The sequence below is a fragment of the Amblyomma americanum genome, chromosome 3 (genome assembly GCF_052857255.1).
Source record: "Amblyomma americanum isolate KBUSLIRL-KWMA chromosome 3, ASM5285725v1, whole genome shotgun sequence".
Classification (NCBI taxonomy): Eukaryota; Metazoa; Arthropoda; class Arachnida; order Ixodida; family Ixodidae; genus Amblyomma; species Amblyomma americanum.
Window position 1 is genome coordinate 187410299 of NC_135499.1, and position 25505 is coordinate 187435803.

General features: G+C 50.0%; 1 protein-coding gene and 1 non-coding gene across 2 annotated transcripts; one reads left to right on the forward strand and one right to left on the reverse strand.

Annotated features, from left to right (window-relative positions):
• Window positions 1–905: 905 nt before the first annotated feature.
• Window positions 906–25106, reverse strand: LOC144125645 (oxysterol-binding protein-related protein 9-like). The gene is made up of 11 exons (XM_077659220.1): window positions 24982–25106; window positions 23074–23366; window positions 22060–22089; window positions 17085–17247; window positions 14482–14644; window positions 12766–12850; window positions 9781–10052; window positions 8663–8785; window positions 4060–4151; window positions 2885–3020; window positions 906–1236 (listed from the first exon to the last, which is right to left on the reverse strand). The coding sequence occupies exons 2-11, from the start codon at window positions 23306–23308 to the stop codon at window positions 1108–1110; spliced, it is 1428 nt and encodes a 475-aa protein (XP_077515346.1). The 5' UTR covers window positions 23309–23366; window positions 24982–25106; the 3' UTR covers window positions 906–1107.
• Window positions 16556–16627, forward strand: TRNAS-ACU (transfer RNA serine (anticodon ACU)). The gene has a single exon. It is a non-coding gene; the product is annotated as a tRNA-Ser (tRNA).
• Window positions 25107–25505: the final 399 nt, after the last annotated feature.

Below are 25505 nucleotides of genomic sequence, written 5' to 3' on the forward strand. Positions count from 1 at the left end.
TGTCGGAGTAATCTCGTGTCACCCGACTGTTCTTTCTTGTCCGAAAGGTCTGAATATACGGTGGGCAGAAGATCAGAGAAGGTAACTATAATGCTAACACGAAGGAGCTTAGTTTGTGGTGTCGGGACCTTCCACTAAGTGCGCCACGCTCTAATTAAGTCACATTTGTTGTTCCAATTCGGAGATAACTGGGCTTAATCCGAGCAGATAAAACTTTTCGTGCCTTTCTAGCTGTGGCCCAATGTGCCTCAGAATGAATGAACTCTGAATAAAATGACCAGACTCTGGGACCAACTGCACAAATGCTTGTTGTCCTGTTGGCTTAATCAGAGGCCGCCCGCGCAACAAACTTATGTCACTCAAAATATTTGAGGATCTGACATCAGTGCCGTAGTCACGCCACCAACAGTTTTTCTGCCTCGGCCACGATAAATCCTTTCAAAGCACTGATCTCAAATGTGAGCCCGCCGCTCAGCTGGCGGACTGGCTTTGTGTCTTGAGCCTCGTCACACTGTATGGTCAGGGTGCATATGCGAGGCGCCGGTACTCGATGCACGAACCACAAAACCACGTGTTCCCGTTACATGTGGTTAACATTAAGTACATGTTTCTCATTTGTCCTGGTCTTTTTCGCGCAAATACGTGCATCAAAAATGAACCACCTGGCCCCGACCATAGTGCATTTATTCATCAAGACACGCTAAGGGAAACGCGGCAGGCGCTGAACTGGCGCGAGCAGCGGCGCCCACGAGGAGCCTAATTTAGTATCATAGCCTGTAGATGCCGTCAACATCGCTTTTGCGCAAATACTCGCAATATACGAAAGTACCGTACACTTGGGTGTCCCCGGGAGTGTTTGGTGTAAAAATAGAGACCTGGGTGGCGGAAAGGAAAGGATCAAGCCATTTCACGAGACACACGGAGTCTTGTGAGGCAACACCGACATCAGGCTTGTACTAAAGTCGTTCTGTGTGGACCCAGAGCAGCTGTCGGGGGTGGCCGTTTCCCCCAGACGCTACACACTGCAACGAAGGTGCTGGTTTGGCCATTGGAATCACACCGACGAACACCAAAGCGTTCGCTGCCGTGGGGGCCAGCTGCACCTGCTCATGAAGTCGCGTTAGTGGTGCTGCTGAGGTCTTTGCTGTCCCTCTTCGAAGCGCCGCCTCTTCTGGCCATTCGCTTGTTGAGGGGAAACTTGTACACCCATGCCTCTTCTCCCTGCGGCTCAAACAACTGCGACCAAGAAAGAAAAAAAACCGTTAACTGCGGTCCTGAAAATTGGCACGGTTGGCCGTTACTCGTTCAGATGCATTTCACCGTGGTGAAAATAGGTATAGAGAGACTCCTTACTGCTACTTCGCTGAAAGGGTTGCTCTCGCTCTGCGGTCGGAATTCACCTTGTTTCTTGCTTGTCCGTCTGCACTGCCTCACTCAGTTATCCATGAATGTTTAAATTGTGCCCCGTGCATTCGTATTCGCAGAAAACTGACATGCTATCAAACAACTGCCGCATCCGTCATGTTAAACAAAGGTCGTGTGTGGTTGTGACACCATTCGAAAGCTCTCATTGAATGCCTTCAAAAGGCACCAATTTCGTGGGTGCACGTTGCAGCGGGTGCACATGATGCATTACATGGCCATGCGCTGCGCCTCCATGCGAGCAGGAAACGCCCACCGCTGACGGGCATATTCAGTCACATGAGATGCGAGGGTTGCATGCTCATCGTAAACCATGTACGGAACATGTGTTAAGAGCCTGGTTGTCCCTTGCTTGCGGTACACGCGAGACACACCCCAAGCATTTAAAAGTTGTGACCTCCGCGTCTGCCGTGTACAGCACGCGGCGTTCCCTGCATTTCCAGCGATGCATTGCAGCAGCAAAGGCTTCGTGCTCGCTCAAGACCACGTCGATATTTTGTTGCTGCACCGTGTTTCCCGCACTTCAGACTTCCCGATGCCGATGTCGTGTGGGAAAGCCAACATTGGCTTCATCAGAAGTTAGTGCGCTTCACGTAAAGTTAAATTAAATAGAACGCCATAAAAAAAAGGACAAAGTATAGACACAGCGAGGCGCTGAACATTCTGCAGAGCGGGAGTTGTTTTAACTAAAACAAAAAAAAACATTGCACGTTACTGCCAGGGGCCACGATATTCGGCTGGTAATTGCAAAGCATGCAAGTGCACAAAATTATTTTTCAGAGTCATTCTGACATCGTCACAAAAACTGACAAAACCAAAAATACTAGAAGCATGCTGGAGACAGCTAAACATGATGCAGATTACCGTACATTAGGCTCACAGCGAGCCTTGAAAAACATGTTGTGGTTGGTTTGGTTTTTGGTTTTTGGGGGGGAAAGGAAATGGTGCAGTATGTCTCATATATCGTTGGACACCTGAACCGCGCCGTAAGGGAACGGATAAAGGAGGGAGTGAAAGAAGAAAGGAAGAGAGAGGTGCTGTAGTGGAGGGCTCCGGAATAATTTCGGCCACCTGGGGATCTTTAACGTGCACTGACATCGCACAGCACACGGGCGCCTTAGCGTTTCTCCTCCATAAAAACGCAGCCGCCGCGGTCGGGTTCGAACCCGGGAACTCCGGATCAGTAGTCGAGCGCCCTAGCCACTGAGCCACCGCGGCGGGGATGTTGTGGAGGAAGACGACATTCTGTGGCCACTGGCCGATTTTCCTCAAAACAATGACATTCGTCCCGTGTCCATCGTTCACGTTGTGCAAATAGAGTTACTTAAGCACTGAAGTGTTTGTTTCGTAGCGTTCAGGGCTTGGGTACGTGCGCCGTGCACGCAAACACCTTTACGACTCAAGCGTGTGCTTTGTTTGCACGGCTTCTGCACCGCCGTGCACCAACGGGGGCTGCTCGCACCTTGGTCTTCCAAGCGGTGTTGGTCTCCTTCCGCTGCGCCGCGTCCTTGCGCTGCTGGTCCTCGAGAATCGACTTGTGCTCCGTGGCCTTGTCGACGTCCTTGCGCGTCAGATGCAGGGTCACGTCTTTCCACATTCTGCGCGACGAAGGGTGCGCGCTTAGGGTCGATAGTCTGCACACCTATCGCCTCCCGATACCTACGCGCAACGGCACCAAAGCGCCTGGTTTCGTAAACATTCTGTTGGGCCATACTGGCCTCAAACCGCTTTTGGTAACAGTATGGTTTATGGTTTACAGGGGGTTTAACGTCCCAAAGTGACTCAAGCTATGAGGGACGCCGTAGTGAAGGGCTCCGGAAGTTTCGACCACCTGGGGTTCTTCAACGTGCACTGACATCGCACAGTACACGGGCCTCCAGCATTTCGCCCGCCACGGCCGGGATCGAACCCGCGTCTTTCGGGTCAGCAGCCGAGCGCCGTAATCAATGAGCCACCGCGGCGGGTGGTGACAGTATACGGAGCATTTCCGTCAAGGTCGACGCGATGACCTCGGAGCTGCCAATTACGACCGCACCTTAACCATCAACCTGCATGTCGCATGGTGAGCTACATAGGCACCACTCATGTACAGTCTGCGTAACCCTTGTGTAGAACGCTTGAGCAGCCTGCACCACGCAGTAAAGTGAAATTCGAAAGCAGTCCATGGTTTGCGGGTAAATTGCTTGTGTCCAACTTGCTTGCAGTTTCATGTGGCTCTACTTCCAGGCAAGCGCAGCCTTTAAAAGCTAGACGCTACGATATGGTGTCGACTTTTATGCAGGGGAGGACACCACTCGAGCGCTCTATACGCAAGGGTGACGCAGGTTGTACTATATATTGGCAGAAAATGTTAATGGATCATGGAAACAGATCAAATAAATTTCTAGAAAGCAAGCACAGAAGTAACGGTTGACACTCGCGGCAGATGCTAAGCATGATAAAACGCATTTGTAGCGCTTGTCATCTTCTGAATGCAGTTCTAAGCTGTCCTCCGAAGCTTTAAATTCATTTTCGTGGTGCATTTACTATTTTTGTTGGCAGTATGCTGCAGGGAGACTTTGCATCGTCAAGTCGATCGAGGCCAGTCGAAAGAGACCTTTTGAAGAGACCGAAACCCTCACATCGCCCGTCGCTCACCTGCGTGATTCATTTGGCTCCTGCTCCTTGACTGGCTGAACGATTTTCTTGGTAATGGGCAGCGTGGTGGTGTCGATAAAAGTAACTTCATTCTGTCGGGGAAACGAAAGGCAGCACATGTTGAATATCATCGGGTAGACTCGCGCCGCGGGGTATCACTCGTCCGTGTTTCATGTGCGCCAGCATGCCTGCCGTTGTGTGTGTCTGCGCGCGAACGACGGATTGTTTAGATGGGAGCTCTCACTAAAATCTTTCTACTTCGAAGGTTACCGCCACCAAAGAAAAATGGGTTTTGACGGCGCTGAGTACGAGTTTCAAAGGAAAATGAAAGTAATTGAAGGAGATAAAGAGAAGCCGGAGCGTGCACTGGGCGGGAGGAGTGTGGGAAGTCTGCTTCGTTTACGCATCCACACCCATATTAGCGGCACGGTTAAGCTCTACTGTGCTGAAAGCCATTTGCTGAAGAGTGAATTGTGGAGAAGGGTGATTGTGGTCTGATGAGGGGGGGGGGGGGGGGAGCGAAAGTAGGCGTGCGACACGCGCGACAATGCATCACACTTGCAACAGTGCATCACGCTCGCAGCTGTGCGTCATGCTTGCAGCCATGTGTACCGCATAGTCGCCCATTCATCGTATATAATCCATCCATCTGAGGCGGTGTGGGAGTGCGGCTTTAACAATGGTCATTTTTTCACAGGGCCACTCACTCTGCGCATGCGGCCTTCTCCTGCTCGAGCTCCACAGGATAAAATCAAACCACCAGCTTCTATTGCGCATGCCCAGTTTGCGACAGGATCGATCGACAGATGGCGGCAGCTGTCAAGCGCACACCTGCCACGAATTCGCATGAAATGAAAATGAAAACTGTTTTTTGGGGAAAGGAAATGGCGCGGTATCTCTCTCACATATCTGCTGACGCCTGAACCGCGCCGTAAGGGAAGGGATCAAGGAGGGAGTGAAAGAAGAAATGAAGAAAAAGGTGCCGTAGTAGACGGCTCCGGAATAATTTCGACCACCTGGGTCTTTAACGTGCACTGACGCGCGCCTATGTGTTTCGCCTCCATCGAAACGCTGCCGACGCGGTCGGGGGGAGGCAAAATGCTAAGGCGCCCGTGTGCTGTGCGATGTCAGTGCACGTTAAAGATCCACAGTTGGTCAAAATTATTCCAGGGGCCTCCACTGGTGGAACCGTTTCTGAACTGCATCGCCGTGTGCTTTTATTTTCAACCAATTTTCTGGCAATCCGCCCAATTTTATTCTTATGAAATTGGTGGATTGCAGTCGTAGTAAACAGTCATGGATGTATATGTAGATTGGGGGAGAGGTGTATAGGGGGGGGGGGGGGGGGGGGGGGGCTTGATGGCGCTAAAGAGGCGTGGTGGCCAAGGTGGATCTTAAGTTTTATGGATGACCGTTCAGGTTGTTTGCAACACGAATGTAGAAGGGAGCGCACAGGACCGCAGGAAACTGAACACCGTGATAAGAAAAGGGCGTTCACCCGCTCCCCAGGATTGAGGACGTGCTCGACAGACTGCATGATGCCAGGTAGTTCTCCTCCTCCTATGTCAAAATCGGTTACTGGCAGATAGAGGTGGACGAGAGAGACCGCAAGAAAACTGCTTTCGTTACGCCGAATTTAAGGTGTTCGCGTTTGGCCTTTGCTTAGCGCCGGCCACGTTCCAGCGCATGATGGACACCGTTTTATCTCGTCTTAAGTGGCAGCCGTGCCCCGTCTGCCTGGACGATGTCGTCATTTCCTCTCTTACCTTCTACCAACACTTAGGCAGCGCACAGTGCTCCAAGTGCTCAAATGCGCTCAACTTACAATCAAGCCTGAGAAATGCCATTTCGGTTTTGAGGAACTTCGCTCCTTCGGACATGTCAGCGCCCCTGGCGTTCTTCCACATCCCGACAAGACCGCTGCCATCTCCGGTTTCCCAAGACCTACCGACAAGAAGGCTGTTCGACGGTTTTGGGGCTCTTATACTGACTAGAGACGACACACCCTTCTTGTGGGGAAGCAAGCGACCATGAAGAAGGTTTCAAGGAGCTTCGCCGCCACCTACAAAATGCACTGGTACGCGTCCATTTCGAGGAAGACACTGAAACCGATATGCGCACTGATGCCAGAAACGTTGGCCTCGGGGCGGCCCTGATACAGTGTCAGGACGGCGCCGCACGAGTTATCGCTTACGCGAGCCGAACACTTTCACGATAGGAATGCAACTATTCAACGACTGAGAAAGAATGTCTTGCGGCCGCTACTCTGGGCCATCAGCAAGTGTCGACTATACATCTACGGAAGAGACTTTCGCTTTGTCAGTGGCCACTACTCGTTGTGCTGGCTGGACAGCCTCAAAGACCTGTCGATTGTCAAAGTGGAGCCTCCGTTTACAAGCCGGGACGGGAGATGCACATTGCTTATCACGCGCGCCCGTGCACCTGGCTTCTCACGAAATCGCCCGAGATTTCCCTTTAATTGGTGGTGTTAGCGCAACCGATATGGCGCAGCCTCAAAGGGCGGACGCGGAGTTAGCGGTGCTCATCGAGTACCTGGAAGGCTGCAATGGTGGTGGGCTGTAATCTTTCACTCTGCAATGTGGCGTCCTCTACAAGCGCAACTCTGACAGCAACAAATAGGCGTTCCTTCTCGTCGTACCATCCCAGTTGCGACCGGATATCTTGAGCGCTTGACACAACGAACCACCTGCCGGCCTCTTGGGAAACCGCCGTGCCTTAGCATAGATTTGGCAAAGGTACTATTGACAGAGATTACTTCCGTCAGCATGGACCTAGGTTAAAGCCTTCCACGACTGCCAACGCCGTGGAAAACCCGCCTGATTTCTGCACCCCATAGCTCCTCCGAAGATCCCTTTCCTACGGAATGGACCTACTTGGCTCTTTCCCGAAGTCATCCAGCGTAAAACGTTCGATTGCTGTCGGGACGGACTATTTACACGGTGCGCTGAGACAATGCCACTCGCAGACGGTACTGCTGTCGAAGTAACCGAGTTTTTTGTACACACATTGTCCTGCGTCGTGGTGCCTCTGCGGTTATGACTATACCTCCGTGGAGCTGCTTTCACGGCCCGTTTACCTCGGGCTGTGCTCAGTATGAAGCCCAGCGCGCATAGCCGTACGACAGCATACCACCCACAGACAAATGGCTTGGTTTAAAGACTCAACACAAACATGGCCGACATATTCTCCGGGTATGTTGATGTGGAGCATAGTACATGAGACCAAATTCTCCCATACGTAACGTTCGTTTACAGTACGGCCCTGGAGGAGACGCTCACTCCCTTACAGCTTGTCTTCGGTCGTCCAGTTGCTACTGTATACACTGCATGCTGTGTTGCCCGTTGGCCCGGAGTGTGACAGTGATCCTGACCTCGACGTCGCCGTTTTTGTTCAGCGTGTGGAAGAATAAGGGCAACTGGACAGACAGCGAGTACACTGTCAACAGAACGTAGACGCTGGCCGCTACAACTTCGGATGGCGACTTGTTACGTACGAGCCAGGCGACCGTGTGTGTGTTTGGACACCCGTTTGTCGCCGTTACTGCGCCGACACTCCGTGTTATCCGCCGCGTCAGCGACGTGACTGCGAAGTTCTACCAGCAACACCCAAGCTCGCTGATCGCACCGACCTCCGCGTATACAGACGTGCATGTCGTTCGGATGAAGCCGCGCCACTACTGCAAGTCAGATCGTGCTTGAGGCTGGATGCCACCCTGTTCAGTGTTGTGATACTCATAACCTTTGTGCGGCCTTTCCCTCAGCTCTTCCGCCTGACGAAAGCCATCGAGGCGATGTTGGAGAGGAAGGAGCAACGACACACGGCTGAGAAGTCGAGCAAGCAGAAGTGGTTCGCCATCTTGCTCACGCCCGCTCGGCCGGCTGGAGTAGTTCTTCGGCCCCGATTCGGGAATATTCGTTAAAATAGTTGAATAAAATAGCCTCGACAGCGTGCTCCTGTGAGTACCTACTGAAAAGGCATTTCTGTAGCAGTTGCGCGCAGCGTTTCTCGTGCTTAGCTGCATGACGTAAACGTGTGTAGGGGACGCGCTGGTGTAAAGGCGTTTTCCCCAACTTGACTTTGCACTAATAAAAAAAGGCAAATGATAATTGCGTTTCACGTGAGTTCCACGGGAGAGACATCACCCGGGGAGCTGCACGCCAAACATTAACCTAACCACATATTAAAAGGAAGGCACGATCCAATTCCGCAACATTTTTGGCAGCGAAGCAAGCAGAAGACACGGCAGCCGCCTCGCACCGAAGTCGCGGGCGCGAAGCACCACTTCAAACCGTCCGCCAACCCAACTATGGTCGGGCACCCATCGCTAGATGCACGCGTGACAGCCATTGTTCTGTTATTCTTAAAAACGTGGATGTATTGCTGGATGTTTCAGTTGGCCGTTCTGCCATCCAGAGTTGCAATGCGTTCTCTTCAACAGGGGGCGACAAGCCGGCGCTTACTTCTCGAAATTCTGGTTACGCCCACTCCGGACACTTTTTTCCTACATGGAGCTACTGACACTCTCGCGTTAAAATGTGCACACAAACAGCGAATGAAGCGGGCCATGCGAACGCCTCCTCACCCCGTGGATGTTCCTGGCCGTCATGACGCCGTTCCACTCCCCATCCACCGTGAGGAAAGGGCGCTTGTCGTTAGGAGGGAAAATCTCCGCCGTGAGCTGGTGCTTCTGGCCGCCAATCATGGGCTGCACCGGGGGCGGAACGATGTGAGTAATAGTTAATGTCTCGAATTATGAGCATGTCACTATGCGCAAACGAGCTAGTCGATGCGTGCTGCCGCGTTCTCCAGTTAGAACAGCCATGGGGGGCGCCAACCGACCTGCGTCAGCACGCTCTCGCTTGTTACCTTCGGTTTGTTCGGGCCTTTACTTGAGCTGATCCAGTGAGCATCTGCGTCAGCGTAGTAGACCTAACTTCAAAGCTACGTGCTTGCGCAAGGAAGACAGGGGCAAACAAAGTAACATAAACGGCATGTACATGTACAGCCATGGGCAAAAGATTGCGAGATTCGGATTCGCGCGCAAAAAAAACCCATTAAAGTCCAAAAATACATACGTGTTTCATTCTATCGAAAAGTACCAGTTGACTGTCTAGCGAGGCAACGCGGGATTTTTTTTTTTCGTGTATCCGCGTCCCGCAAACTTTTGTCAATGCCTGTACAGGTTCATGTCGCTTCCGTTACTTCGTTTGTCCCTGCAGATACGTAACTTTGAAGAAATGAACCAACTCACCCAAACAAAAGTACTGATTACACCTTAGTGAATACGCGGGACTAAACATAACTTAAACATAAGGAAACCGTCTCTCTTCAACGTGCGCCTATTCACGCCTTTCCCGTTACCCACCCCTCTCCCACCAATCGGTCAGTTTCCAATATGCCCCCCCCCCCCACCCCCGCCAAGTAGCTAACTTCCTCCCTCGTTTACTTCACGGTGTCAGATCTCAGAGAGGAAGAGTGCATGCAGGGCAAGGATAACACAACCATTTCATTTAGATTTCACCCCATCCTTATTTTTGTCGCCTCGAGATACACCACGCTCCACTATGGTCGGGCCATTAGAAGGGAGCAGAACCGAAAGAAAAACAATTGCAATGTCCAACACGTGTACATCTACGCTGAAAGAGACTATTCGTGTGGCTGTGTACAGCCAGTCGAAGTGAAGGCGGAATGCAGGTGCACCTTGGTGTGGAACTGGATGGTGCAGCTGTAGCCGGTCTTTTCGCATTTGATGTCCACGGTGCCACCCAGCTCGATCCAGGGCACGGTGAAGATGGAGCGGCCGTAGCCGCTGGGGAAGTTCACCGTGTACTCCTCGTCGTGACGCAAGAACTGGATGGTGCCCTGGCCCACGTTGTGCACGCCAATGGACATGCCCAGGAACTTGGACTTGGTCCAGATGTAGGCGCTGCAGCAGATCCCTTTGCCCACGTGCTCCGCGTAGAAGGCGGACACTGCAGCACACGCGCAGCCCGTTTGTGCGGGACCCTCCCCGTCGAAATCATGCCCAAAATGAAACAAAATATTTCGGTCGCAGCAACCGCTTTTTCTTTAGTACTGCAGCACCTCCTGCAGTATTTTCTGCATGTAGTTCTGTCGTTACATGGGACAGCACAATACTGCAGAAATTTTGCTGTTACTACGAACATTTCTGTTGTTCCTACAAGTTCGTAGCCATACATACTACAAGAAATCTGTTGTGACGACAGAAAACTTCCTGTTGGGTTTTTATACTGAGATGCATAAGCCATCCACCCAAATCTTACACACTGGACTGGTCCGGACAAGTTCAAACGCATATTTGCTTCAATATCGTAGTCGAATTTGGGCTCCAATGTGGGTAGCCAACAACGAGGTCAGAGCAGAACATGGTTGTTCCACTCCTTTCTCGAACTATACTGCCTCATTAGCTTCAACGAGACTGACATGCTGCGCAAGCACCACTCTATCGTTCCCATCTTAGCCTTTTCTGCCTAGAGCTTGAAAACCACCGCCACCTCAAGCTGAACTAAACTCACTGGGATCACCTAGACGACTAGCCCGCCCTGGTTCTTTACGCGCTGGATCCTCTGAGCCCCTAATCTTCCTCTCATTAATGAAGTGATTTCATTTTCATTAGATTTGACTTCTTGAGTGGACTGTAAAGACTCATATAGCAAGTTACAGGGGAAAAAAAGAACTGCACTGCACAATTCTTTAAATGTTATGGTTGATTCACCTAGATTTTTCAACAGCCATGTCCGATGTAGATGAGTTTATGCTCACGCCAGTACAACCAGTCGATGAAGACACATGGCTGTAAGACTGCAGTTTCGGTGTCTGTGTGTCCAACAGCATCAAAAATTAGTTCGCACGAGGAATAGGTCGCATTTTTCGGGAAATAAATACATTTAAGTTTCTTGAAGCACTGTTTTGTGTGGGGTGACACAGACAGCGTAACGTGCAGCACTGGTATTATTTTTACCAAGCTTCCTTCACTGAAAAGCATTGTTGCACTCCGCTAGAGTCGTAGCTGGCGAAATTTGACGAAACTGGTAATTCTACCTGAAACTACTTGGAAACTGTACCGCCTTAAAAGACTGCGGAATATTGTATGGCGCTCCAAGCTACCTTTGTACAGTGTATAATAAGGCGCTCACTATTTCGCAGAAGCTCGAGAAACGGTTTTTATACACTTGACGCTGTCTCCGTTTTAGTTCTTGCTTTCTCATACCGCTAGCTTAGAGCAAGAAGAGAATAACAAGTCGTCTTTAAGTGCGTAATTCTGGAGTCACATCTGTATTCTTGAAGATATTTGCGGCATCCAGGGTCGAATGTTGATGCCTTGCCAAGAGAAGTCAGGCCGGAAAAAACGCGAACACGCATATGCTGCACGTTTCTACTTTGCAGCGAGATATTCTTTTGCGACTTGCTTATGAATATGAAACATGAATCAGGCTAGTTGTACACAGCAGCTGGAAGCACACAGGTAAGATATTTTGTTTTATTCACAAGCGATGTTAGCGTTTCATTCCAGCCTGGCTGTACATTTCTGCTTTCGGTACTGTGACCGGTTCTCGACTATTGTAATAGCGTCAGCCTGAAACGACCGACAACTGACCAAAACTTAAGAGATTGCGGTGGCACAAAACGCTTGATAACGAAGCGATGTTGTGCGATGAAGCTATTGGTTCCCTTGTCGTCTATCTCAACACGTGGTCACATGTAAGCATACATTACCCATAGATTGCTAAATGCATAATGCTTAATCTTTTAAACGTGTCACTTGCTCTTACTCTCTCCGTTTTATTCAATGCGGTCTTCCAATTGCTTTATGTACGTTGTAAAGCGGCGCTGCTTTCCACCGACGAGACAAACGGCGGAACAGCCTTTAGGCAGAGTGGCGTGAGTCAGTACTTTTGCATACATGCACACATCACTACTTTGCACAAGTCTTTTTACAAAAGAATGAAAAAAAATGTACGAGCGCGTATAATTGTTCATAGATCAATATGAAGCGTCCTAATACCATGTACTGCGATGAAAATGGCATTGTTCAAGGAAATGTGTCCGCGCGACCGGGGCAGCACTTGTTTAATAATAATTATTACTAGTTTGGGGGGAAAGGAAACTGCGCAGTATCTGTCTCATATATCGGCGGACACCTGAACCGCGCCGTAAGGGAAGGGATAAAGGACGGAGTGAAAGAAGAAAAGAAGAAAGAGGTGCCGTAGTGGAGGGCTACGGAATAATTTCGACCACGTGGGGATCTTTAGCGTGCACTGACATCGCACAGCACACGGGCGCCTTAGCGTTTTTCCTCCATAAAAACGCAGCCGCCGCGGTCGGGTTCGAACCCGGGAACTCCGGATCATTTGTTTGCGGTGTCGTACTTTTGTCAGCGTGTGGTCTCTAGCTCACTTGTTGCTTCCATAGCGCATAGGAGCGCGCAAGGAGAAACTGCGCGCTGATCGAAATGTTTTCATGGGTGGTTCTAGCAAAGCCACTGTATACAGGATCGAGCAATCTGGACAGTTTCTCGTTACGTCTCAGCGATTAGTGTCCTTAAAGATCGTCTGTCGGAGCCCGGAAAATAGCATTAGCGAAGGGGCACTGCAAATGTTTAAGGATGCGCACGCCTTTATTCTTCGATGAATTTGTAAACGCTGGCATACATGAGAGACCTACCCGGTGGATGGTGGGACACTTGCTCAGCGATGAAGGCCAGATCGTTCGTGGTAGCCCAGGGCACTGGCCCGTCGGCAACTGGTGCCTGCGTTTACCCGGTGTGTCTGATAAAGCTCCCTGCATTTTAGACAATCATGGCACACCGTGGAACACGCCATCTACTGGTCTGTGCTATTCTTCTAGCAGCAGTTGTAGTAGTAATGGTGGTGACCTCAGCAGTAACAAGCAGTAGTAGTAGGAGACAGTGGCAGGAAAAGTTGGAGGGGACATTAAAGCTTCACTAGAAGGGCATGACACAATAGCGTAATGGGTTAATTGCCATGTATGCAGCAGATCATTCCCTACTTTTCATTCATAGATTACCCCTCCTGGAGCAATGGTGCAGCGGTTAAGCGATGCGCCACTACCCTGCATTGAACGGTACGACGAAACAGCGCCGACGGACGGGACGGAAGAGGAGACAGACACCAGCGCATGTGTCGGTCTCCTCTTCCGTCCCGTCCGTCAGCGCTGTTTCGTCGTACAGTTCAACATGACTCAGCCCTCACTCTGCATTGGCAGGTGCTCCTAGCGGTGGGTACTTCTGCCACCCAGGGTGCCTTCCCCAGCGACTAATCATTAATGTAGCTGCTGCCTGCTTTAAGTGGGCAGTTGCTCACTACCCGGTGGGCAGGTTGTGATGACGCCGCGAGGTCACGTGACCTAAGTGGCCCACCTGCCTCCTAGGTTGCTTCCTGGGCACCACCTGCTAAAGTCATGCCGGTGATTTTTTCGCTCACGACGCTGCCAACGCCGACGCCAGATTTTCTGCGTAACGGGGCCTGTAACGCTACCGCGCTAAATGTAGTAGCAGCAGCAACAGTAGTAGTGGTAACAGTATCTGTAGCACTAAAAGTACAAGCAGTAATAATAGCAACAGCACCAATAATAGTAATAGTAGAAATAGCAGTATTGGTACTAGTAATAGCTGCAATAGCTGTAGTAGTGGTAGTGGTAGTAGTAGTAGTAGAAGTAGTAGAAGTAGTAGTAGTAGTAGTAGTAGTAGTAGTAGTAGTAGTAGTAGTAGTAGTGGTAGTAGTAGTTGTAGTGGTAGTAGTATACCGCAGCGGCGGCCTAGTGGTTTGAGCATCCGCGCCTCGCACGCGGGCGGTGCGGGATTCGATCCCCAGTGCCGCCGTTTACCCACCGGTGATACAATGGGTACAAGCTTTTCCCTGCCTGGTGCTCGGCTTCTTTAGGGCGAAATGCTTGGGAAATGGGTCTTTGACTCCACCTTGTGAAATGAAAAGTATCTTGTGTAGTAGTAGTAGTAGTAGTTTGGTTGATGGGGCTTCACCTTTCAAAGCGACAGGAACTGTGAGGGACGCTATAGTGGTCAGCTCCAGAATAATTTGGACCCAATTCTTTGATTCGCACTGACATCGCACAGTGCATGCGAGCCTTGAAAGTCGCCTCCACCGAAACAGGGCCATAAACATATTGCTTGCAGATTCTTGCGTCATGCATTTCGCAGAGAGGGTGACTTCAAGCGCGTGAGCAGTATGACGGAGGTAAACCTACTTAAGCTGACGGCCAAGAATATGCAGTGATTTTGAGGAAGATGCCTGCTGTTTTAAATAAACAAAGCACCCCGATTCACAACTAATGCGCATCTATCTTGCGAAAGTTTCATAGTTGTATGCGCCGCAGTGCACGACCGCGAAAGAGCGCACTGACGCCCGGTTTGTCGCCGATCCTCCAGTAGCAGCGGAAGATCTCGCCCAGGATCGGATTGTACGGCTTCTTGGCCAAGGAGCCCTTCCGGCCGGCGTGGAAGGCGGACAGGTACCAGCGCACCACCTCCACCATGCGCTCTTTTGCGTCCCGGCGGTCAACGATGCTGCGCACATCACATAGTGACACAAGATATCACACACCATCTTTAGCCATGCGTGGGGAGTCGTAGTCGGGAAACTTAGCTGCTCGTATTTGATTGCACAGCAACTCAGGCACTAGTTAAGAAGCATTCACTGCAGTACGGAGTGACGTTTGGCAAGTGAGCTTTAATAAAGCCTTCTAGCCTCAGACTGCCCTTATATCATTGCGTATGCGGACTTTATCGTCACGAAGAGGCACATGGGCTCTGCAGCGTGCATTGCTGGACTCCAGATTAATTTCGGCTTCTTACAATGACACCGTAGCGCACACGGGCGCGTTTTGCATATCACCTCCATCTGAAGCGGCCAGTCGGCGGCCACCGTGCCCACAATTATATCCCACCGCCTGGTACTCAGCAGCCGAACCAGTAATGCACCGAGGACGGCGCCTTTAAGCGCGGAATGCAACTCGCGGCAATTAAGGCAAACATCACCCGAACCTGAAGCAGAACACAGAGAAATTCCAGGGGCGCACTTCAGTCTGCTTAGGTGCAGTAATGCGAAACCATTCTATCTTATGGCAGGTCCTTCTCCCTCATACGCGTCCGCCACTTGCCTCCGTCATCTCGCGCGCGCCATTTGCTGGACCACCGCGGTACATTGCGAGGGGAGTGTTTCAGTGGGTGACGCACGATGGCGCTACGACTGCATTTTTATTCGGTTCGTGAGGATACGCTCTGTCCACAACTTCCGTCCACAGCTACCAGTGACGTCGCTCAAGAGCCAAGAAATTCTTTCGCATTAATAATCCGAAATATCCTGAATGGTTCCGTCCGAATGATTTCCAGCAAGAAATTATCTTCGGCAGAATTCGAACAGGCGGCAGCGCAAACAGACCACCTTCGCTCGTTGCTGGATCCAGCAAGGGCACACAGCAGCTAGCGAAAAAAGTTGTACCGCCCTACATTCACAATGTCAGCCGTGCCACGCGCAAGTGGGGATGTTGTCTTTTCGGCTCCGAACAAACTTTCTGCGGTCGGTTGAAAAGCGAACAACCCTCGTCACCCTATAGGCGTGGGTAGACCCATCCTGTTCAGTACGTCGTGCGAGAAGTAGTACATCAGTCGAACAGGTAGCTGCATAAACATCAGACTTGAGGGACATGAAAATAATGTTACCAAAAAACCAGTTTCTGGTAGTCTGGCCAAGCATTGCAAGACGTACAAAAGTAAGAATAGCGCCCATGATGAGAACTGTACAACTGATTTTAACCGCTATGCCATTATTTTCAAAGGACAAAATTTTTTGTCCTGGGTAACCACAGAAGCACTCGAGCTCGATCATGCCAAAGATCAATGCACAAGGACACCATTCCTCTGTTCCTTATGGCATTTAACTATCCCTTTTCGGCATCGTTTTCATCATGCCCAACATTTCGGGACAAAAGCATGTTTTAGCGGGAAACAGTTTACGAACGCAATTTTTTTCATATAATCTAAGATTTCAGCATAACAATCCGTATATCCGCCGACCACCCGACGGCAGCCTTTTAAATTTTTTACTATCGCCAAAAGCGTTCCCCATTGGCTTTCTATGGCACTCTTAACTTCCCGATGCGATCGATGCTCGACGAGATTTTGGTACACATCAGAATAATAGAATATTACCTTTAGTATTTCCATAACAGTATCTTAAAATATTTCAATATTCAAATTTTTTGTCAGAGAATGTTGGACATGTGGTTCAGTGGTTAGAGCGCTCGTCTATACTGATCCGAAGTACCGGGGTTCGAACCCGATCGCGGCGGCCGCGTTTCGATGCAGGCGAAACACGAAAGGCGCCCGTGTTCTGTGCGATGCCAGTGCACAATAAAGATCCACAGGTGGTCAAAATTATTCCACAGGTGGTCGAAATTATTCCGAAGCCCTCCATCCGCCGCGGTGGCTCAGTGGTTAGAGCGCTCGACTACTGATCCCGAGTTCCCGGGTTCGAACCCGACCGCGGCAGCTGCGTTTTTATGGAGGAAAAACACTAAGGCGCCCGTGTGCTGTGCGATGTCAGCGCACGTTAAAGATCCCCAGGTGGTCGAAATTATTCCGGAGCCCTCCACTACGGCACCTCTCTCTTCCTTTCTTCTTTCACTCCCTCTTTTATCCCTTTCCTTACGGCGCGGTTCAGGTGTCCAACGATATATGAGACAGATACTGCGCCATTTCCTTTCCCCCAATACAAAATTATTATTATTATGAAGCCCTCCACTACGGCACCTCTTTCTTCCTTTCTTCTCTCAGACCCTCCCTTATCCCTTCCCTTATGGCGCGGTTCATGTGTCAGCCGAGATGCGAGAGAGATACTGCACCATTTTCTTTCCCCCAAAACCAATTTTCATTTTCAATTTCCTTGTCACACAGTGAAACGTGCCGCTGGCCACGTGCGCGCGCTATTTGCCTTCAGATGACTCACCTGACGAACAGATCCGGATGGGCGAAGAAGTCCGCGTACATCTCCAGTAGGGAGCGCTTCTCCAAGATGAATGTCGGCAAGGTCACCTTAGTCAGGTCCATGCCGAAGTGGACTTGCGACAGCAGGTGCGAGAACACGCCCTTCTGGCTTTCCACGTTGCACACTGCGACAGGCGCACGACCCAAGCAAGACGCGTCAGTTCCGACATGCAAGGACCAGGCCCGAGCTGCGTTCACGCTTTGCTACCGATCAAGGCGAGCATGTTTTAGCCTCTGCGAGCCAGTCGACGCGAAATGTTCAGTTCGAAACAATGTGTTGCCATAACGAGTCAGGGATGGATGCAAGCGATTTCACTGATCAGAGCGCATAGACCCTAATATAAGTTCCGAGTTCTATAATGAAGCTGAGTGAAGAGGTTGATATTTGTGTGCGTGCTTGTGTGTGCTGGGGGGGGGGGGGGGGTGACCCTCTATGACACCCATAAACGATGGCGTCCTCATGCAACCTGGCAAGTCGGAGTTAAATTATCCATTGGTCTCGCGAGGTTGCTAGGAACAACTGAATCGCGCAAGTCCCACCGGTGGCACCGCCTGCCATCCCCGGACAGTGCCGTATCGCTTAAAAGCTGCATCATTGCGCCAGGGGTGGTATGGGGACTCCCAGAGACCTATTAATGTTAAGTAGAGAAGGACCGAAACTGCATATGGGGTCATTAACTCAGTAATTATTCCGTCATACCTTTGAGGAGGAGCGCGGCCCGTGGCATGGCGCCGACTGCCTTCACGAAGTTAGTGCGCACATCAGAAGGGGTGTGACGGCGTCGGTTGTGGTGGCGAAAAGCCTTTTTTGAATAAAAAAAAGGACGTGAGGCTCTTTAAAGAGCCCCGCAATGGGTGGAGTCCTAATTCCGGGACCCCATTGGTCGAAGCCGCCAGCCTAGCCCAACGCCTTTTGGGCCTGAACCAACGCCTTTTGGGCCTGAAGGTCCGAGCAGCCAAGCAGGGCCGCCTCCCATTCCTCTCTGGTAGGGTTGGGGTGGGTGGAGAGAGCTGAGTTGCGCTGGCAAGCCCAAACCATGTGGTATGTGTTGGCCACCTCCCCACGGTGTTTACACCTGCCAGTGAACGCGGGATGGAAGTGTTTTAGTACTGCCGGGCACAGCATTGTATTCGTGAATAATCGGAGCAGAACGCGTTCGTTTGTTTTCCCAGTCCCTTTGCAGGGGATGGGTACAGGCGATGCATATCCTTATAATAGGATGTGATATATTTGAAGGAGTAAGCAGCCACCTTCAGGTTCCAGGTGCTCAGGAGCCAATGGGAACGCCCGATGAATGAGTGCTCGGGCCGCCGCGTCTGCAGCTTCGTTTCCTGCTAGGCCGTGATGGCCTGGAGTCCAAACTATGCAGCGGGGAGTAGGATTGGTACCACGGCTGCAGTTCCTTAACCTCATTCAGCTAGTGGAGTTATCCAGCCAGTGTCATAATTGTGACATAAAATAATAATAATAATTGGTTTTTGGAGAAAGGAAATGGCGCAATATCTGTCTCATATATCGGCGGACACCTGAACCGCGCCGAAAGGGAAGGGAGAAAGGAGGGAGTGAAAGAAGAAAGGAAGAAAGAGGTGCCGTAATGGAGGGCTCCGGAATAATTTCGACCACCTGGGGATCTTTAACGTGCACTCACATCGCACAGCACAGGGGCGCCTTGGTGTTTTTCCTCCATAAAAACGCAACCGCCGCGGTGCGGTCGGGTTCGAACCCGGGAACTCCGGATCAGTAGCCGAGCGCCCTAACCACTGAGCCACCGCGGTGGGTCGAACGCGAGTCTGTTATGATGTGTTTGGATTTTGAATCGGAAGCAGTTAGGGCGATGGCAACCTCTTCAGCTTTTGTGCCTGGGGCTCGAAAGGAGAGCCCATCCACCTGCATTTCTTGATGTATAGGACAGCGGCCGTGTACCCACCCACCGCGGTTCGGCCCACCTGCATCTACGTAAAAGACACCATGTTTGTTGCCATAGTGGTTCGCCAAGACTTCCGCCTTAGCCTGACGACGACCACTATGATCCTCCTTGTCCATCTTAGTGGGGAGGGGTCGAAATCTGACGACGCGTCTCCAGAGTTCGGGCACTCGGACCCGCTCCTGAATGTGAAAATCGTGTTGGATGTGAAGCCGGGCTATCATGTGCCGACCCGACCTCGTTTGGGCTAGCCTCGTGTATTGATTTGTGCGGTGGACTTCCTTGAGCTCCTGAAAAGTGTTCACCACTCCCAATGCAAGAAGTCTCACAATGGAGGTGGAGACAGGAAGGTCAAGTGCCCTCTTCATCATTTTGCGGAGTATTACCTCAACTTTGCCTTCGTCGTGCTTCCGCAAGTGCAGATATGGGACTGAATAGAGTATTCGGCTGATTACGAAAGCATGGGCCAGCCGCACGGCATCCCTGCTTCGCAAACCCGCTCTCTTATTGGAGACGCGGCGGACCATACGGCCCACCTGGTCTCCAACTTTGCGGAGTTTGGGAAATGTTGTGTCTGCTCTTCTTTGGTTCTGGATGAAGAGCCCGAGTATTCGAATCTCTTTGGCCTCATGTATGGGGCCACATGATCCGGAGAAATGTATTTGGGTGGTGTCCTTAGGGGATGCCCTAAGATGCACAAATTCAGACTTGTTGGGTGCGCATTGGAGACCACCGTGCTCTGCGTAGCGAGTCACTACGTGAGCGGCTGTTTGCAGGCATTCCTCCATGCGCAAGTTTCCCTCTGTGGACCAGATCGTGATATCATCGGCAGACAGCGCATGCCGTATGCCTTCGATACCATTCAAGTGGTCCGGAATATGGAGCATCGCCAAATTAAAGATAGCACCGCGCCTTGTGGTGTCCACCGCCTATCCATTTGATACGGACCAAATTCTGCCTCTTGGATTCTGATTAGTGTGGCTCGATCGGTCAGGAAGTCTTTAATATAGTTGAAAGTGTTGCGGCCACAGTTGGTCTCAATGAGGTGTGTCAGTATGACGCTGTGTTTGATGTTGTCGAAGGCTCCTTTCAAGTCCAAGGCCAAGACGAAGTTGTCACTATGTGGGTGTTCGACTGGTTGTATTATGTCTCTGTTGAGTTGGAGGAGTACGTCCTGTGCCGACTTATGTGGGCGAAAGCCGAACATAGTGTCTGGAAATGTGTTTTGTTGTTCCAAGTATTCGGCGAGCCTATCCCGCACCATGGTCTCCATCAGTTTGCCCACACATGAGGTGAGCGAGATAGGCCTCAAGTTGTCTGTGTTGATTTCCTTTCCCGCCTGGGGGATGAAGGTTACTAGGGCTGTTTTCCAATCAAGGGGGAGCGCCGCGGCGGCTTCTACGATAGCCATGCAGAGGTAGAATTGCCAGCTGCGTGGCATCGGGTTACATCACGCCGCTGCGCGCGGCGACTGCATTCACAAAGTGAGCGGGCGGGCTTACGCCTTCTCACAAGTAAGCGGTGTTATGTGTCGCTGCCGACTTTTTTTATGACTGGGCTCTTTTTTCCTGTGCGGCTTCATTTATTTATTTATTTATTTATTTATTTATTTGTACGTTTATTTATTTATTATTTATTTTATTGTTTATTTATTTTTTATTATTTATTTACTTATTTATTTATTTATTTTATTACACATACTTCAGCCCCTTTATGGGGCTATTGCAGGAGTGGGTTAGACAAAAAGAAGTCATACAAAGTAAACAATAACATTTAAAAATTCACGAGAAATAAGGCAGGTGACACAAATGAAACTCAAAATAAGAGCAACACTGAGATACAGTACAGAAATGAGAATGAGTCAATACAATGCAACTGCAAGAAAGTGCATAAATTCAGGTGTAGTTAACTTTTAACAGGAAATCGTTTATTGGCAGTGACCTAATTGTTCCGGGAATCAAGTTCCAGAATTCAATAGTACGTCGGAAAAAGCTGTATTTAAATTTATTACATCGAGCAAAGTAAGGCTTAATATTAAGGCTATGGTGACTCCTACTTGACCGAGGAATATATGAAGGAATATATATGGGATGTCAGACACGATAAGAAAAATTGGCGATGCCATGCAGAAACTTCAATGACTCAATGTGACGGCGTACGGATAAAGGGGTTAGGTTCGGAGAACATAAGGCACGAGGTGATGAAAAATGGTTATCATAGCGACGATATATGAACCTAATAGATTTTCGTTGTATGCTCTCAATGGAGTTAATGTCGCACTGCTTATGAGGGTTCCAGACAGGAGAATTGTTGAAATTGCGCCTCAAATACTCGAGCTTACTGATTGCTTTAGTGCAAATGAAATTAATGTGTTTTGACCAGGACATGTTAGCCGTAAATAAGACGCAAGATAGTTGTATTCCGAAACACTGTGCAAGGATAAGTCGTTAAAAGTTTAATTGATCAGTGAAGGAGAGACACTGTTAGAAAATGACATTATCACAGTTTTAGTAAACTTTAGTTTCATTTGCCAAGTGTTGCACCAGGTACAGAAGCTGTCAAATGAGGAATTTAGTTCAAGATGATATTCTGGTGTGTTAATCACGCGATACATAACACAGTCGTCCGAATAAAGGCGTATGTGTAAAGTGACGTTTTGAGGTAAGTCAATGATGTATAGTAGAAATAGTAAAAGACCAAGAACCGACTCTTGGCGTACACCAGATGACAGGTAAACAGAAGATGTGTTTGTTGAATTTTAACATACATTAGTCAATTTATCTCATACTTCTCACTAGGCAGTGAAAAAGGAGCCAAAGAAAAAGCCGTTCAAACACGGCTTGAGGTGTAATTGGCCCCCTTAGCAGGCACTGAGAGCAGCGAAAAACACGCGAAAAACGCGAGACAACTACCTTGACAATTCGTAAAGCGATTGCAAAATCAAACGCATAGGAAAAGTTTTTGACAAAAATACTCTGACACTTTTCTTGCAATTCATAAATAGTTACTCACAATCATCATCTTCCTCTTGTTCGCAAGCAACTGAAAAAGCGTAGAGAAGAATATCAGATGCGCATTCAGGTTTCTCTGATCCTCGCATTCATCACCTGTCTAACGTTACAACTCCATTGGTATGCGTTTTTAAAACAGAAGCAACCAACTGCATCACAACCCCGACTTTCAGAAAGCTGGAAGTGCCATACGATGCAGCGGCGCTGACCGCAACATTCAGGTGGCTATCTTTCAGGCTTTCAGTATGATTTAGTACCAGAAGAAAGATGCTCGCATTACAACCAAGTTGCACATTCGCCATCGATTAAAGGAAAGGCCTTGTCTTGTGTTCTCCACGGGGTGCGTGAGATTGCGATAGCTTCGTGTAAGAGCAACAACTATGCTGCACCAACAAAGAATGCCCGTCAACAAAAACAAATCTTCTCATCCGAAAATCGCAGCCATTTCTTACAAAATGCCTTTCTTTTGAAGTGCAGTGATGAAAAAGCTTTCTCGCCACTAAAGAGAGCAAAACAGAAATTCAGGTATGGCACTTGGTATTAAAATGCAGAAATAACAGCATTACATGAAAGGCCTAGCTTAGAACACGCCCGGGCGTCGACATGCTTGCGAATACTGTACCTGGTCGCACGATGCCTGCCCGAGAACGCTGCAAACACAGAAGTGAAGTTAAGAGCGCCTTAAGCTACCCCCTGTCCTTTAGCTTGACGGGTAGACTGCGCCTCCGCGAGCATCCCAGCCAAGTTACGCGCTCTTACGTGGCGTTCACAAACAGCGCAGAAAAATAAGGCCCTTACGGCTCGCATCATCATGACGTAATACTGCAGGGCAGCTTTGGGGAGACGGGTTGCTACGGCCGACGGTGAAGGTAAGAGGGGCAAACGCTCCTGGAGGCGCAACTCCAGGGGAAATGTAGATTTCAAGTCGCGTAAATGTCGGCATAAGACGACCTGCAGGGCTGGCTGACCGAAACAGGCAGGGAACGGTGCTGTTTTTGTGAAGAGGAGTTCTAACCATCGTAGGGGTCAGTGGAGGCAGCGGCTCCGAGCGGTTCTCGACGGCTTCCCTTGCTGGCCGACGGAGACGACTTTGACGATTTGCTGGTCGACGGGGAGATCAAGGAACTGTCGGCGCCGCGACCCGCTCTGCTCTGGGTGGACCTGTCGGAGGCCTTGTCCACCGCCGACCTGTCCGCGGACTTATCCGACCCGGGCCCCGAAGAAGAGCCGCCCGGCGGCGCCCCGGACATCACCGGCGCGCAGAGTGACGAGACTCGGTCGCACCGGCCGCCACAACCAGACAAGCAACTGTGTGAGCCACACGATGGGGATGGCCGCTTTCTGTAGGGATTCTCAGAGATCGAAACAGTTGCCCAGCCACGAGCTGTGGCTCTCGACATTTCTGGAATTTTAAACGCCTTTGGCAGTGAGAGAGGCCCTGGGGTAAAAACAATTAGCCACGCAATGTAGGCTTAAACTGGCAGTCTACTGACTTTAATCGATTATATCTTTCTTGCGCCAATCGAAAGACCCTTGCCCGAATAAACGAACACCCGACTGTGGCACTGAGAAGCCCGGAAGAACAGTTTAAACCTAAATCTTTCATGTGCAAGTCTTGCTTCATCGTAGTCGACATCATTTGCGAACTCTGGCGTAGGAGGAACGATGTGCAGTTAGTTTAGTAACTCTATGCAACTATATGGACACGACGACTGCAGCGCCAACTGAGCTGCATATAGTGGCAATAATGAGCATGGGCTTAACCAATTTGCATGGGATATATTAAAATTATATTTGAGAGCCCTAAGGTGGTTTTAAAAATAATGTCGACAAAAGCCAACTGACGATTTGCCACAGAAAGTAGCAACCGCTTTTTTCTGGCACCTGCGCTGCTGACGGCAGCGCCAATGGCAGCATAGTGGCAGTCTGCCTTTCTGAAAACATTAGAACAGATTACGAGAAAGCGTGGTTAATAAAGCATACAAGATACGCTGGCAACTTGCCGAAAAAAAATTAAGGCGTCTGAAGTTTCTTCCGGCAAAAATAAAAAAAATGATGTTCTGTACTGCGCTCAGTATATCAGCTCCAGGCGACGTTGGCCGACTATTTGCAGAGTCGCAGAGTTCCAACAGAGCCCGCGCGACCAGTTCTGGTTTGGCTATGTTTGCCAATTTAAAATAAAAATCCTGTCAGAACCAAGGGTCCTGCCCTCGCTGTTGTGGCCGTCGACAAAGATCGACAAGAGTACGCCAAAGCTATAGACTGCCTCTTTAAGTTAGCACAACGAAAACATGAGCCAAGCAAACGGGGAAATCATCATGAGTGATGTTTCGTGTCGTAACCGAAAATTCTCTTAGTCAGACACAAATGCCCCTGTTTCTAACCCTTTTTTCCTCCAAGAGTTTAGAATATCCAGCAAGTCGGGAAAAATACTAAAATATCTCAGTTTCTAAAATTTCCTGGAAAGCTATATTCTCTTTTCTTTAAGTTTTACTTATAAAATTCCGTGAAAAAATTTCCCGAATAGAGCATTTCTTAAGCATCTCACATCCTTGAAAAGAAACACGCTAACACTTGATCCTGCGACAGCATCAACGGCCTCAAGATACACATTCAAAATGTAAATGCCTGGGCTAAAACTGCAGTCCTCTCTACTACAGCGTGCGCGATAAAGACACTTCGAACGCAGTTCGATGAACTAAGCAGCTCCAATATAATTTCTTTTAAATGAAGCGGCATAGGCCACAGGTATAGCAAATAACCGCCAGTGTATGGCCTTTTAAGTCTTTCTTAAAATATGACTTAAGCTTTACAGTTGTACCTGCCATTGGTTCCGTCAACTGGCCTTAATGCTCCGCCGCCGGTACGCTTTCATTTCAGGCAGGCTAACTGCAGACCCGGCTTCTGTCCCAAAAATGCTCACCAGTAGCAACGGCGGAAGCTGCCGTCATTCGCCGACTGTCGGAAGCGGCGTTGTGGGAAGGCCCGCCACTCGACGGCGCGCGGCTCACTTCCGCCTGACCGACGCTGAACTGGGCGAGCTTGGGCTCTGTCTCCAGCAGGGCCTGCGCGGAAAGACGCCGTTGCTCTTCGCACAAGTGCTGAACAGTCTCTCGTAATCGAAGGAATTAAAAGCCACAAAGGACTCGTGCGACTACAGCGCTCAGCCCTGTGGAGGTGAACTGCGTTGCCGAAAGCACCAGTCCCTCAAAAGGCGACCTTCTTTGGAGAAACGTCAGCCACAGTTAGTCTTCACAAGGCCTAACTGTTTGCCCCAATGGCTCAGTGGCGTGATTAATCCCCTACTGCTCATTTCTCGTTAGCCGCCGCGGTGGCTGAGTGGTTACGGCGCTCGGCTGCCGGTCCGAAAGACGCGGGTTCGATCCCGGCCGCGGCGGTCGAATTCCGGTGGAGGCGAAATTCTAGAGGCCCGTGTACTGTGCGATG